Source organism: Neolamprologus brichardi, chromosome 1, assembly GCF_056152115.1.
Source record: "Neolamprologus brichardi isolate AB-2024 chromosome 1, ASM5615211v1, whole genome shotgun sequence".
Taxonomy (NCBI): domain Eukaryota; kingdom Metazoa; phylum Chordata; class Actinopteri; order Cichliformes; family Cichlidae; genus Neolamprologus; species Neolamprologus brichardi.
Genome location: NC_142104.1, coordinates 30,509,643 through 30,525,416, shown reverse-complemented (window position 1 = coordinate 30,525,416; position 15,774 = coordinate 30,509,643). Strand labels below are relative to the sequence as shown.

At 38.3% G+C, this 15,774-nt stretch overlaps 1 protein-coding gene across 1 annotated transcript in view; it reads left to right on the top strand.

The window, feature by feature from the left end:
* The window catches only part of luzp2 (leucine zipper protein 2), a 147,328-nt gene that overhangs the window by 115,258 nt on the left and 16,296 nt on the right, over positions 1 to 15,774 (top strand). Inside the window, exons 7-9 of the mRNA XM_006793954.3 lie at positions 8,508 to 8,570; positions 12,859 to 12,933; positions 13,497 to 13,664. Coding sequence (XP_006794017.2) covers positions 8,508 to 8,570; positions 12,859 to 12,933; positions 13,497 to 13,664 — 306 coding nt within the window. The remainder of the gene's footprint in view (positions 1 to 8,507; positions 8,571 to 12,858; positions 12,934 to 13,496; positions 13,665 to 15,774) is intronic.

Here is a 15,774-nt window from a genome sequence, read left to right as displayed (position 1 = left end):
TAGTACCAGCCTGGACTCACTTTTACCTTCAGAACTGTTTTAATTATTTGTGGCATAAATTCAGCAATTGGTCCATGACTGACAGCAGCACAAAGTCCCTGCTGAATTATTGACTCCACATCCATGTCATGAAGCTGTGTCATAGTTATGTTGCTGGAATTAGCCATCAGAAGATGGCTAAGAAGATAAAGGGATATAACTGGTCAGCAGCAATATTTAGGTAGGTTGTAGCATCTTCTGTAGTTCAATTTTGGTGAGCCCTTGTGAATTATTAGCCGCACCTTCTTGTTCTTAGCTGACATGAGTTTCACCCAGTGTTGTCTTCTGCTGCCATAGCCTACCTTCTTCAGAGTTTGATGTGTTGTGCATTCAGAAATGCTCTTCTGCATATGTTGGTTATAATGAGTCATAACTAGAGTTATTGTTATTTTTCTTTCAGCTTCAAAGCAACTTTGTCATTTTCCTCTGATGTCTTAAATATGAGAGCTGTTGCTCTCAGTAGACTCTCTGTAAAACCCTAGAGATGGCTGTGTGGGAAAATGTCAGTACATCAGCAGTTTCTAAAAAAATACTCCAAACCAATAAGACCAGTCTATCTGGCACAAACTACCATGCCACATTCATTGTCACTTACAGTAAATCACTTTTCTACATTCCCATTCTCAGTTTGAACAGCATTACATCTTCTTTACCATGTCTGTAGGTGCCTTAATCAACTGAATTACTGTCATGTGATTCAGTGATTGGATATTTGCTTTACCAAATATCTAATCAGTAGTTAAACAAATGTACCTAACAAAATGGTCAGCCATGTATTTTCTGCTGTTAGTGTAAAAGGAAAGCCCTTGATTAAGAACAAAATACTTCTATTCATTTTTCTTGACTAAAGACTTGTATCTAATCTTGAGTTGAGACGACGTGTGTGGTGTACGGCTAAAACTGATACTTCTTTTTGGCATTTTGAGTTGTGGCATAACGTGAAAACCTAGCAGTACTGAGTGGTGAGGCTAGTGCCAGGTTTACATTTTTGTAAGAAAAATGAGTAATAATTCATCAAAGCAGTAGCTTATTAATACTCTGATCAGAGAATAATTGATGAACTTTTGCAGCTTTAGCATTGGGGAACATACTTTTCTCAACAAATATAGGCTTTTTTTTCTTAATTTTTTGGATTTTGGAATTGTGGATTTGAGGCTTCCTGCACTGTATTAGATAATATTGCCATCATATGCATTTCTTAAATATTGAGGCGACACCAGGCTTTATATTTAATATTATTCTCCTATGAAATAACAAATATAATTGTCAGAGTATCAGTTAATTCAAACTCATTTCTTCGATCTGGGCATAAGGAGCAGACAACTCCACTCAATATTATGAGGGTTAATAGGGCTAATAAGACTCTTGGCTGTGTTACTCAATTTGCCTGAGCTTCATTAAAAAACATTTCATTCATGTGTTATCATTTGCACTAAATTGATTTAGAATAGCTTCAGTAAATCTGACTTTACTGTATTTCATTGTAAACTAATCACATTTAAAATCCTTCTCCTCACATACAACATCTTGAATAATCAGCTCCTAATTTTAAAGACTTCGTAGTTCTATATCACCCAACAGAGCACTTTGACCTCAGACCGCATGCTTACTTGTGGTTTGTAGAATATTTAAAAGTGGAATGGGAGGCAGAGACTTCAATTTTCAGGCCATTCCTCTGTGGAACGAACTCCCAGTTTGGATTTGGGAGACAGACATCCTCTCTTCTTTTAATATTAAGCCTAAAACGATACTTTTTGATAAAGCTTATAGTTGGAGCTGGATCAGGTGACCATGTACCAACCCTAGACTTCCACAGTATGTCACCCACAAACAGTCACAGCTGATGACTTCCTTTCCCTGCGCCTGGTTCTGTCAGAGGTTTCCTTATGTTAAAAGGGCGTTTTTCCTCCCGCTGTCACCAAGTACTTGTTCACAGGGGATTGTGTGAGCATTGCCTTACAATATAAAGTGCCTTGAGATGACTTTTGCTGTGATTTTGCACTATATAAATAAACCTTTATGGTATTAAATTGAATTTAATAAGATTTTATTTTATTGTTGATTTTCAAAAACACTGAAAATACAAACATTAAATTCTTATTATTGTCATGGTGTGTCATATAACAGTGGGTTAACTTCACCAATCCCAAAAAGCTTCAGTTGGCTGTTATATATAGCTAGAAATGTATTTATTTATTTATTTTCTTTTTATCCATTTCATTGGAAAAATGTCATGCAACCTTCCCACAAACAGACAGTAATATCCTCAGGGGAAACATCTGATAGCTTACGAAACTTGAGTCAGTGTCAAGGTTAAGACCATTCGGTAAAGGAGTTTGACACATAACATTAGAGATGTGATTTAATCCATTGCACATCTTTTCCTCACCAGAACAAATTTGTCACCTTTTTCCTATTCTGTCAAATTTATGGTGTCATTATTTGGATGACAGATGTTGTTACACTTCCATATTTCCGCCCTGTTATCATTAGAATTACCTTTCATTGTTGCATTTGGATTAATGGAAACACTGAGTAACCCAAACCTCACATATGCAGATAAGATATAATATGCTGGATTTGGGAGGATTTCCTGTAATGAAGGATTTCAAGGTGAATGGCCTCATGTAATTAATTCTACGGGGCTTTGTGAATAGAGCAGTGTGCCATCGTCATCCTCTGTGTTTTGTGGCAGTTAATGAGCTAGGAAACATATCAGAGTCTTTCCCAATGAAGCATCCCTTATTTTAATAAATGCTCTTTGCTTCCATCCATTATTAGACTTTGATTGTGTGTGTGTGAGAGAGAGGGAGTTGTGGAGTTGTTCTAATAACATGTGTGCGAATCCGGCATGAGAAAAACTAAAAGTCCATGCATGCCATTCCTACATTATTTAAGGTTGATGTTACCATGTTTGTGTGATAGGCATTTATCAGTATCACTGACATGTTTTAAACTGTTGTGTAATCAGGAATGAACTGTGCAATGGCCAGAACCAGTTACCTTATATGCATATGGGAACCATATGCGATATCAACAGCTGTGTCACTCACTGTGTCTCATCATGTACATCCTTGTTGTTGCTCTTTTTTTTCCATCTCTAAGTCTTAAAATGTTAGTTTTTTTATTCTAACCTCTCAATGAGCACTGAAGCTGTGATTTATGAAGTTAAATTCCATACAATATTAGAATTACACTTACCAAATTAGAAATGAAAGCAGATTTGTTTGGCTTCTTTGATAAAACCTCGTTTGGGGAGATGGGTGTTTTTAGCTTCGGTGATATATCCTACGATACAACTGATTTGTGTAAAGGGAGCATACAAGAGCAGAATCTTGAAATAAAAAAATACATTTTTATCTCTATATCTACACTGAATAAATCAGATTACCTTGACTGGAAGGATTGAAGTGACATGTTTGCTTCACACTGTACGATTCTGGCTCGGAGCCAGTCTCCGTTCTGCTCCAGCTGCATTGTGTTGGTATAACTTTAATGTGGTAATATGCTTTTGTTTGTATGATTTAGCACCCTCTTGTGGCCACTGTTGGTACTTGGGAAGTTTTTATGCCCAGCTAGTTTGCTAGAAGTGCTCAGTAGAGGTGAAACCTTTGCCCACGCATGCCTATAAGTTTCCATTACATACTATAACCTTAACTATCTGATTTGTGATGCATGTGTAATGTGCGTATACTGAGTTACTATTTCAGCTGTGTGGTCATTATTCATTTGTAAAGCTACTTGTGTGCTAGCGACTGTATATTAGCATGTGTTTGCTAACTTGCTATGATCAATAATGCTAGTTAACTGAAGGTGATGTTTATGTTTAATTTAGGCAACCTTAAGATTTATGTTTTTGCTGGTTGTCATGAAAACTAAGTTTCAATTAGTACATTATGTATGTTCAGTGAATAAGAAGGTAATTATCTGTTTTGTGTTTTTTTAGTTTTACAAAAAGAAAAGAGAAAGGAGAGAAACGAAAATGGATAAGGGATACCATGTATAAGAAGCCTTAGTAACATGGCCTGTAAACTGGAGATGCAGATCGAAGTAAAGAAGAATCTCAGTTCAAAGCATTCTCTTCTTCTCATTCTGTTCACTGTCTGTCAAACTGGATAAGCTAAATCATGCCCACATCTAGTGAGGACAGAACATGCATGCTTCAGCCATACACACTGTACAAATAGGACAATCTGTTTCAGTGCAAAAGGAGACAAATCTGTGACGCTGCTGTGTTCCTGCTGCAACTGCACTTACGATGTATGATGATGATGATGCCGGAACACTTTATCTGTCATATGTTGGTGTCGTTTCACCGTTTTTGTGCCTTAGGTCTCAGTCACACACGCCTAGAGATTGATTAGGAATTCCTCGTTAGTAAGCCCTTGGCAACTTCTTGTCGCTAGACAGTGGTGAGTGGCTTCTTGGGGGTTGTTACTGGGTCAGAAAAGTAGCCTGCACCAAAAACCTCCTTGTGATTGCTTAAGTTGTTTGTAGGTTGTTGTGGTTCCCCATAGTTTGTATGGTTGACGTTGATTTCTCTGCGAACATTCACTAACTAACCATAGATGCAAACCGCAAATGGTGATTGTTCACCTTCAAAGTAAAAGCTGTGTGTTGACATCAGCATACTGACATGCATACAAACACATTTTCCCATTTGCCCGATAAGGAAAAAAAAGACATTATTTATAGCTGCACTAAGTATTTTATATTAATGACAGATTAAATGACTTTGTATAATGAGAAAAATGTTCCTCGTACTAATAAATCCATGGAACATTATCACCATGCTCTGCTGCTCCCTTCACAAGAAGTCTATGGATTCCTAAAAAATATGAAAAGTTAAATGATTTCTGTAAAGTTCGAGCTCTTAAATAAACCAATTGCTTCCTCAAAACTATCCATCAAAAGTTAGTTAAATATACTAAAGACAAGGCAAATGAGACTGAGCTGCACTTTTCTTAGTGGATAATTTTGAGTAGCTCTGTGTTGGTTGGTTGCATCTTGTTATTGGAGGAAAAGAACATAAATATGATGACTTCACTTCACTATATTTAAACTGTGAACAAGCAGAAGAGATTAAAATAAAATTAAAATTTCATCCATGTTATTGGGTCTTTTGTACCCTTATTTTTATTTGTATATAATACCTCATAAAAGTACCAATGGATTATACAACTATCGATAAGAGACAGTGTCATTGGTTTTACTTTTAAATTGAAGTTAGACACTTTATTATCAAGCGGATCAAAAGTACTTTGCCTTCCATCCATTTTTGATTAAGTGCTTTGGTTGCTTTAGTAAAATGGCTGAATGCGAAAATATGTGTTTTCATTTGGGATCGAGCTAAAATTTGTCAAAGAATAAAGCAAAGTAGAGGAAAAAGAAAAGAACATAACAGTCATGAGGTCAAGGTACAAGCTAGAATAGCTAGAATGGGAATTCATTAATCAAGTTTAAGATTTTTTGGACAAATGTTGGGTGACAGAAACAAGCAAAAACTCAAACTGTATACAAGCCAACCCCGAGAAATAACACATAAAGGAAGGCCCCATATAAGAAAGCCCAGTAAATTTGAAAGTCAAACACTGACTGGAGTTTACTAATATGCATATCAACAATTCACAGTGTTTGTTGGTAATTACACTTGGACTGCTGTAACAAAATTACATACATTTTTTTGGTAACTCATCTCTGTTCACAAAAAATTAGACAGTTAAAGGAGGACATCTTCTCACTGTGAATGCAGGAAGCAGAGTCATCCGTACAGGCTTCATTTGCTGTCTCTTGCTCACAGTGGCTTGAATTTGTGCAGAGCGCAGTGAAATCATAAAATTATCAAAGCATACTGGAGCAAAACATACTGCCTGGGGGTCTGCAGGATCTGTCTCAGTCGCAGGTCATTGCTACAACATCCAACCATCCATCCATTTTCGACCACTTATCTGTGTATGGTTCATTGCGGCAGCAGTCTAAGCAGGGCTGCACAGGCCTCCCTCTCCCCAGTCACCTCCTCCAGCTCTATTGGGTGGGTGTGAGGGTATTGAGGCCAGCTGCCAGCTGAGAGATGTAATCTGTTTTCCTGGGCCTGCCCTGGGGTCTTCTCTCAGTTGGACATGACCATAACAGCTCAACTGGTTTTACTAAACGCGGAGAAGCAGCAACTCTACTCCAACTCAAAATGACCCTATCCCTAAGGGGTATCCCAGAATCCCATGGTACCAGCTGATTTTTGCTGCATGGGTCTTATTTGTTTTTTAAGCCATATCCCACAGATCGTGGCCATAGGTGAAGATAGCAGTATAGATGAACCAGTAAATCGCCAACTTCACCTTCAGGCTCAGGTCTCTAGTCCCCACAATAGTGTAGGGTCTGCTTCAATGCCTACACAGGACCAATCTACTTGTCAATCTCTAGCGCAGTTCTACCCCCACCTGAAAACAAGCCCTCGAGATACTCCTACACGTGAGAAATCAAGTCATCCCCAACCTGAAGCACAAAATCCATACTATTCCAGGTAAAAAACATGGCTTTTCTAAAATTATAATAAAATAATAAATATCTCATCTGTTATAATCTGTTATAATAAAGTGGCCTCCCACTAGTCCAAATCTTAACATTTATGGAGGCGACTGAGCACACAGTTTGGACAAAGTTAACCTTAACTGATGATTTGGGGTATAAGCTGCTTGCTGGGAAATCTGCTTTTCAAAATATTGAATAGTTATTGTATAACTGAAAATACTGTTACACTGAGAATCAAACAAATGTGTGTTTTTTTTTCCATTAAATAGTGAATGATGGGCTCCAGCTGCTCTTATGAGGTTTGGCTTTATTTCAAGGTCATTGTTGTCAAGCACATAACTTCCCGCATTCACCAGGGCTCTATATGCCATCGAGGCAGGTAATGGAAATATATTTTGAAAAGTCTCTTTCAGTTACATCAGAGCTCTGTCCCATTACTGTGGCTTACAGGATTCCTTACTTAGTAGCCAAGGTAACTAGCCTGCTAACTGTAAAGCTTAATAATGTTTCAAAGGCTTTTCAATGTTTCAGTGTCCCTAAAAATAGGCTCAGAATTGCACCACAGGAGACACTCACATAGTTTATTTGGAGTAAAAGAAAATTGAAAAAAAAAAATGCTTTGGCAATTCATAGAGTGCAGTGCATTCAAATATTTGCATTTATGAGTTAATACTCCACGGCATATGATTGTGTGGCCTTTTAAAGTGATTCATTCTATTACCGGTGAGTATCTCAAAAAGCTCCACTTAACCGATGCAAATAAAATTAATTTGCTAACATTTTATTTAATGACCCGGTTCACAGGGGGGAGAAAATACAGGCTGAATAATTTCAAATCACATACGTCTGTGAGACCCAGTTGTAAAGTTTGCTCTGTGTTTATTTAACCTAACGTCTTGTTTTCATGTGGAGCCCAAGGATGCCGTTTTTGAATCCAGTTACACAAAACAGTGAGAGGTGTCCTGGGACATGGAGTCACCCTGGGGAGGAAAAAAAATAAGATGAAGAATCTCATATATAAAGGCAAAGGTGTTTGTAAACTACACAAAACCCTGTGAAGTGAATTTGTCCCTCGGCATTGTGCTCAGTGTGCTTTAGTAAAAGAAAATTAGACCTCATGTCACATTTCACCTGCCTGTGCCAAGGAAATGTAGAGATATATAAGGCTGAGACACAAATATACAAAGAAAAGCTCTCTGGATCTAAGATTTTAAAGCTTGGTTAATTAAAATGAATTATTAACCTAATAATCTTTACGTTTAAAACTTCAGTTCCTTAGGATTCAAGTTGAAGCGATTCTGTTTGCATAGCATGCTGTATTGGTTCCGATCACAAAAGGCTTTACAATACCTGTGCTCTGAAAACATTATTCAGCCTCGTTGAGGACTCTCAGAGTAACACTCTGTTCTATCCCGTGTGGAGGCTTTCAGTGTTCACACTCACATCATGAGCAGCTTTGAGGATGGCCATGTATCAAGCTATCTGGGGTACAGTCTCTGTGCTCAAGGTGTCCACTGATGTGGAGCAGCAGAGTGAATGTCAGGCAGCGCTGGTCACTGTGCATGTTTGGGGGTGGCAGTGAAGAAGTGCTCTGTTTGTGTGAGTGGCTTAACTGAAGGCGGGCGCTGTCACAACCGAGGAACCTGCACGTGTGCGGCGATGGTGGCAGTAATGTGTGTAGTGGGAGTGAGAATTCAGGTTTAGACAGTGGGCAAGAATCCAGTGCATGACGGCATCATTGTGTGGACTATACAGTTCAGTGAAGGGTAGATTTGATATTTTCTCCCTCTCAGTAGGGCCTTCCTTTAAGCCAGAGCTTTGCCTAGGGAATGCTCACAAAGGAGTCTTCTGCTGCAGCTGGCAGAATCCTGCTACGTGATCTAAAACCAATTTCGCTATTTGAATAAGCTAACACTTATTTCCTTATCTTCCTCTTGCAGTCCAAAAAAATCCAGGCTCAACTGAAAGAACTGCGGTACGGGAAAAAGGATTTAATTTTTAAGGTAAGCTCAAACTGAAGGTGGGTGGCTTTATAGTAGCTCCAGACCAGGGGTAAACAGGTGCTTCATACCGCCTTCAAAGGATGATCCCATCACAGAAGGGGCTCTAATTAATTCAGGCTGCAATTATAAACTTCCATCCAGCAAAAGCAGCACAGGGCAAAGTCAATCCGGCAGCTCTTAGTGAACATACCAAGTTTCGTCCTCTGTTTCCACCTCTGCAAGATTCACCCCATCCTCTTTAATCTTCTGTGGTATGTGGATAAATGGTTTGGACAGCAGTGGATGGAGTTGATACAGAATTATGCATTAGATCATATAAGGGAACCTTCAAGACAAAATTACAGATGACACCATGTATTTCTACATTTCAGGGGTAACACCCATTTCAGGGAATCAGATATGTGCCTCTTCCTCACGTACTTCCTCTGCAAGCACAATAAAAACAGTGGCAGCGTTGCGTATTATTGCCCACCCGCACATACTCCATCGCCCTGTGAATTGCGAGGACTAAACGTTCTGGGATCTGAGCGCTCACATAATATTTATTGGCATTTACTGGTACAAGGACTGACCTTTCAGGCCTTGTTTGCGGTGTTAAAATGTCAGTTGACATTTTTGCCACAATGCCCTGTAATGCCATTTCTTATATGTATGTTTTGATGCTTTAAACGCATCACTGCTAAAGCTACGTTAGACATAAATGAATAAAAAAAGGACTCTGTCCTCGAGGATAGAATTTCATGCTTCTAGCCCTACACTTGAATATATTGTCCCTGGATGTCCTGCTCCTTGTTCTATTTCTAGTCTCTGAATGATGGATGCATCGACTTGTTTGCTTGGTGTCACTGCTCGTAAATCGTTGTCTCTAAATTGCATCAGTCAGTCATCCAAAACAAAAAAAAACTAAAACGTTATTGCTCAATGTCACCAAACATTTCAAGTGGACCTTTAAAACATTACGGTCTGTAGTGATTTGCAGCATTAGACAGATAAGGCTAATTTGATCATTCTCTTTATCTTGTAAAAACAGTCATCTTTCGAAGATGACAGAAATGGCTGCTTTTTTTCTCTGGTGGAAAGGTCAAGGAGAAATGCATCACGTCCAATCCCTCTGGCTATTCCTGAAAAACTCATCTGTATTCCCCATGTGCTGTGATCAAAAGCCCAGCAGGGGCCAAAGGAGGGGGAAGTGGAGGAGAGTCACTCAAGATACAGAAATGTCATCAGCATCACAGGGGGGATGTCAGTCAAGGCACCTTGACCAGGAGGCAATTGAATTGGTTATGACAGCTGTTGTACCCTATCAAAGTGCCTTTTGCAACACAATGTCTTGGTTTAAAAAAAAAGAAACAAAGAAAACTAATTTGCAAGATTAGATACAGCAGAAGCCCCAAAACTTACATTTATCAAAGCTTAAGAATACCTTTTTTTGTTAGTTAGTTAATTCGTTTCTTGTTTTTCATAGTAAAATACAAGAAAATGCAAATTGATTAAATGATACAGCATGTTTCCTAGAGTAACCTAGAGTACCAGGAAAAAAAGCCAGCATTTTTAGTGCAACTCTTGTCTCAGGTGTAAGCTGTACAGTTTCCCTCGCTTTTCATAAACATGTTACTAAAAAAAGTATTAAAAGAAAAGAGAGCGACTTCCCTGACTTCCCAGGAGCCATATTCAAGCTTTCACAGTGTACTCTTCATTGCGACACTAAAATTACCCCCAGAGCTGTTTCCTTTTAAGCTTAGAAAAAACAGATGTCGTCACACGCCTCATCTAGCCCAGTGGACAGCACCCCGCTGACCCCACACCTCTATAATGGACTCAGCACAGAAATATGAAGCCCTAGACTTGGGGGCACTAACCCTGAAAGTCAGCATTTCTGGGACAGTGCCGTTGCGCCAGCAGAGCTCAAAGGACTATCCACTGATGATGCTCTTTGTAATGGATGTAATGGCCTTTACTATAAAGCTGTGCACACAGGATTTAGAGCTTTTAGACAACAAACTAATATTGAGCCTCATTTAAAAAAATGTACTTGTGAGCAAAATGTGTGATTCCAGAGTGTATTAATGAATATCTTCATTTGCCACAAAGAGATTTTATGAGGCTTTTACAAAGCTTTGTGACCATGAACTGTGCCTGATTACCTTAAGACTCCAGCTGACTAAAACTCCCACTACAGGAACTTCTAAAGGTGAGATCTGACTCTCTGGCTTCAGTGAAAACCCATAGGACTGATTGTTGCTCTGTCCTTGAGAGTCACTGTATGTCTCATCTGTCAGAAAGGATTTAAACACAGTTCCTACCGCCCCATTGAGTGGTAGAACTGACAGACATGTTCATCATTAAAATAACCACTTTGCTGGTAGGAACTGACATGAAAATGAGATGAAATCAGTGAACATGCCAAGCCTCTCAGCTTTTTCAGGACACTCATCGAGGCACCGCACACCACAAGTTGATAAAGCTTACCAAAAGCTATCAATCAGTCACATCACCACTCACTAAAATTTAATACACTTGAGAGGGATTGTAGTTGCTGTTTGTTGGGTTACCTGGCCTTGGATATTTTAGAATATAAGCCTTTGTAGTTTATCATTTCTGGAGGCAAGTAAAGACATCCGATAAAAGTTTATGGCTTAAAGTCCATCACCAAGGCCAGTTTTACACAGGCTGCGTGCAAATGATCCCAGCGCGGCTTTCTTTTTTTTTTTTCTTGTGGATGAGTTTATCAATAATAGAAGACTTCTCAGAAGAAGCTCTGTTGATCATCATAAGGAGTTACATTGGTTCATTTACTAAAACCAGCCCTTCTGTGTGTGCTGTTCAGTCCTAGGATTAACATCTAAGAAAAACTTCCTTTTTAAAGTTTGATGGTTTTAAAGGGTCTGTTTTTATAAATGACAACATTAAAATATTCTTCTATCCAAGAAGCAGATGTAATCATTTTCAGTGCTGCTGTGAATTAACTTAACCAAGATTTTGTCAGATTAATTCATTAATTATCACTGGTTAGGAAGGTTACTGAGATCCCTATGATCAGTTTTAATAATCCCAAGGAGTCGTCTGAGTACTGTCCAATCCACATGTTGTTCAGTGCTCAAGCATTGTGTCCACTGTATCTGATATCTTAATGTTTCAGACTCATAAAGACTCATTATGAGACTCATTGTTTTTCAGCTCCAGTCAACACAAAATACTCTACAATGACAAACACAGCAACTGACTTTTTAGCGTTTTATTAAATCTAAAGGACAGTTGTATCCTTTTCAGTTCACATCCTTCACTTTCACTTAGTGCCTGGCTAAAACACTTCAGGCATTTTTAAGAGTGAATCCTACACTTGTATTTTCAGGTCTTCAGAATTACTTTATGTCGTTCTACATTAATCTTTCCCTTTATGACTAGTCTCCTGGTCCATATTGTGGAAAAACATCCCTACGGTGTGGTGTTGCTGACACTGCGATGACTGTTGGGATAATAATGAAGTGATGCTCACACAAGCTTTTTGGAACTGTGGCCATCTGACTAAAGGATTTCACCTTTACTGTTGGAGACTTTTTTTAAGGGCTTTATGGGAAACTCCTCGTGGGCTGTGATACAGGGAGGATTGGCTTCCTACCATCCATAAAAAAGAACAAATATTTCAACAAAAGGAATGCTGGGATGCCTATCACATTGACGGTGATTCCTGGTTGGTCACCTGATGAAGACCCTTTGCCACAAAAAACTGTGTATAGCTGAGGAGCAGTACCAATGTTGGTAAACAGTTCACTCGATCTCATGGCTCAGTTTTTCACTCTGACATACATAATGAGTTGTGAAACTTTATATAGTTATATCCCATTAATTCAGTGAGGCACAGGTGGACTCAGATCAAGCATCCCGTGGATCATTGTTAGGAAAGTGTGCAAAACAGTCCAAAAACAAAGATCTTTGCTTTGTCATTGTGGACTTTTGTTTGTAGGTTAATATGGAAAAAAATTAAGTATATACATTCCAAGGTCAATTTAGGATAAAATAAAATGTAAAACTTAAATTGAATGCAAATTGATTGAATTAGATGTGTGTGCATGTATCTGTGTGTGTGTGTCAGGTTTTATAACAGATATTTTAAAAAGTAAGAACAAAAGTGATGATCTGCAAAATAACAAAGAGGAGCTTCAATCCCTTGTGCTATAGATTTTTGTTATCGATATTGCTGAAGATATGGGGTGGAGCTGGAGAAATGCTTTACTTGCACAGTACAAAGAGAGAGGTTCAGCTGATTCAAAACTGTGTGTTTCTGCAGGGGCAGCAGCTAATGGACTTGGAACACAAGTTAACTGTGGCCAAGGAAGAACTGGAGAAGACTGCGCTGGATAAGGTGAATAACACCGGGGACGGGGTATCGCCGATGAGCGATGGCGATCGAATGAATAAATTATGTGAAGTAATATTAGTCTGCATAAAGACCTTTTTTAAAGAGTGGATATCTAATGATGAAAGTAAGTGCAGAAGTTTAATAGCATGCTTGTCATAGCAATTTTCCCATCACAGTGTTGAGCTTCAACACATTGAACACATGCACCAGATTTATTTTGTGGGGGCATTATTATTATTATGGATGTGCTAAGTTGAATGAGTGAAAATTGCACGGGGAGAAAAGAGCTGATAAAGGTGATGCTGACATCAGTTAAGCCAATAGTTTGCCTGTCTATTATTATTGATGAAAAGCACATTCTTTTTAAATACACATTACTTCATATTGCTCTATTGACTTCTTAATCTTTACGTCTTGCCTAACGATGCCTTCTAGCTTTTCTGAAATCACTTTAAAGGATGTGAGCAAAATGGCTGTAATGCTTAAGTAAATTTCTCATGTGGATGGAAGGCAGTATGAGTGATTCAGAAACCGTCTTGTTTGTGTGTAATCTTGTTTGGGGACAGGAGTCTCAGATGAAGGCGTTGAAGGACACAGTTCACATCTGCTTCTCAGCCGTCCTGCACAACCAGCCCAGCAGCAGTCACAGATTTCCCACCTCCCCCACCCACTTGTTCAGATACTCATCGCTCATCAACAGCTCTAGAGTCACCTTTCAACAGCCACATGCCAAGGTAATTTAGAATTCAGTGCTGAGCTCCTTTATTTTATTTATTTAATGTTTTTCAAAAAGATGAACTAGATATTGTAAAATACAACTTAAGAGATAAACATCTAAAAATTAGAACAATACTACAGCACAAGTAATTGAGTTGTAATACCATCTATTAAAGTTGCAGATGGGCTATACTGATAATGTTTGCTGCCTAACTCCAACATTAACCTTGTGTTTTATTATTAGCCATAGTCACTAGCTGCTACTTTAATGATAACTTAACAGATGGCTAATAGTATTTAAATGGCTAACGTCAATGTGTGCACTGGTCAAGATTTATTATAACTGTTTAATACTTAAGCGATGCAAATCTTCTCAAAATTCTTCATTAACACCAGGATGTCAGTCGTTAAGATGCTTTGCCAGATTTGTTGTGCTACTCTTCATTTGTTCAGCTGATAGTGAGGGGAGGGGCAGTGTGCAGGCACCTGCAGTGTTTCATGTAGAAGAGGTGAAGATTGCACCGTTGCTGTCATACTGTTACAAATTAGTATCCTACACATTAACAATTTTTAATATCAATTGTGTGTAAGTATCAAATTTCTTGAAAATCCTACTCTGTACATATGCTAGTTCCAAGTTCAACAAGTTCCTTTACATTTGCAGATCTTTTTCCCCACTATTATCCATTATTATTATTATTATTATTATTATTATTATTATTATTATTATTATCCATCCTCATTGCTGGAATGATTAATAATGGTAACTTTCAGTATCCTACTTTTAATTTTTACTAGTGCATGTTTACTTTTCTTGATTTTAAACTCCCTCAAAAAACATTAAAACAGTCAAGAACACTATTACACTAAGAAACACTAATACCTAATTATGGGAACTTCATATATAAGAAATCTATATGAAAAATTACTGTATTTAATTGCTTGCATTTTACATAATATGGTGAGGAAACTTGCACTTACAAAAACTTTTTTTTTTCATATTTTCATTTTTTCTTTTTACAAAAGTATATTTTAAGCTTCCACTTCTACTATTATAATTCAACCAGAATCACGGTCTTCTAATGAGGTAATGGTGCTAGTAGTTTTTACACCTATAATCAAAAGAAATCCGAGCAACAACATTTGTAACATGGAGCCATGTTCTAATCATGGCTGATTGCATTGTTGGAACGATTTTTTCCCAAGGCAGCTTCATTCACAGTAGTCTTGAATGAATAATTCAGGCTGAATACAAAATGTAATTCTACGGCCCTTTCATGTTACCAGAAGCATGACCAATGGGCCTTTTTCACAGCTGACATTTTGACTTGCCATATCAGGAATGGCGCAGGTGTAATTAATACCATTAACAATGGCTGTGCTCCATTTAAGTACATCACCAGACTGTGTCAGCGAGACAGTATGCAAAATAATAGTGCCCTGCAACATGCCAAGCAAAGGAAAGTGCAATTGTTGTTTGGGTTTTGGGTTTTTTTCAGTCTTATTAGTTACATCAGTTGTTGCATGGGTTTCCTGTAGATATACACTGGGGAATATAATTATTTGATCCCCAGAATTTGGAAGTTTGCTCACTTTCGAGGAATTGAACAGTCCCTATTCTTATGGTAGTTTTATTTTAATAAAGAGAGAGAGATTATCAATCAGAAATCCAAGAAATAAAAACACTTTCCATAAGAGTTGCAAATTACAAATTTGCACTTCAGTGAGTAAAATAAGTATTTGATCCCCCACAACTCAGTCAGAATTCTGCCTCCCACAGATTGGCTATGTGCCCATCTGGCCTGCACAAGGCTGGAATGGGCTACCAGACCATCAGAAGAAGCTTGATAATAAGAGGACAACTGCTGGTGTGATTATTTAGAAATGGAATCAATTTAAAATGCCCTTTGTCTGAACGTCTCTGCAAGTCTTGCCTCATGGGGTGAAGATGATCGTGAGGAAGGTAGTGGGTCAGCTCAAAACTACATGCGAGGAGCTTGTTAACGATCTGAAGGCAGATAGTCCCTCACTACGCCATGATGGATTGCAGTGCCAGCAAGGTCCCCTGTTCAAGAAGGCCAGTCTGAAGTTTGCCAGTGAACATCTAAATGATTCAGAGAAGGCTTG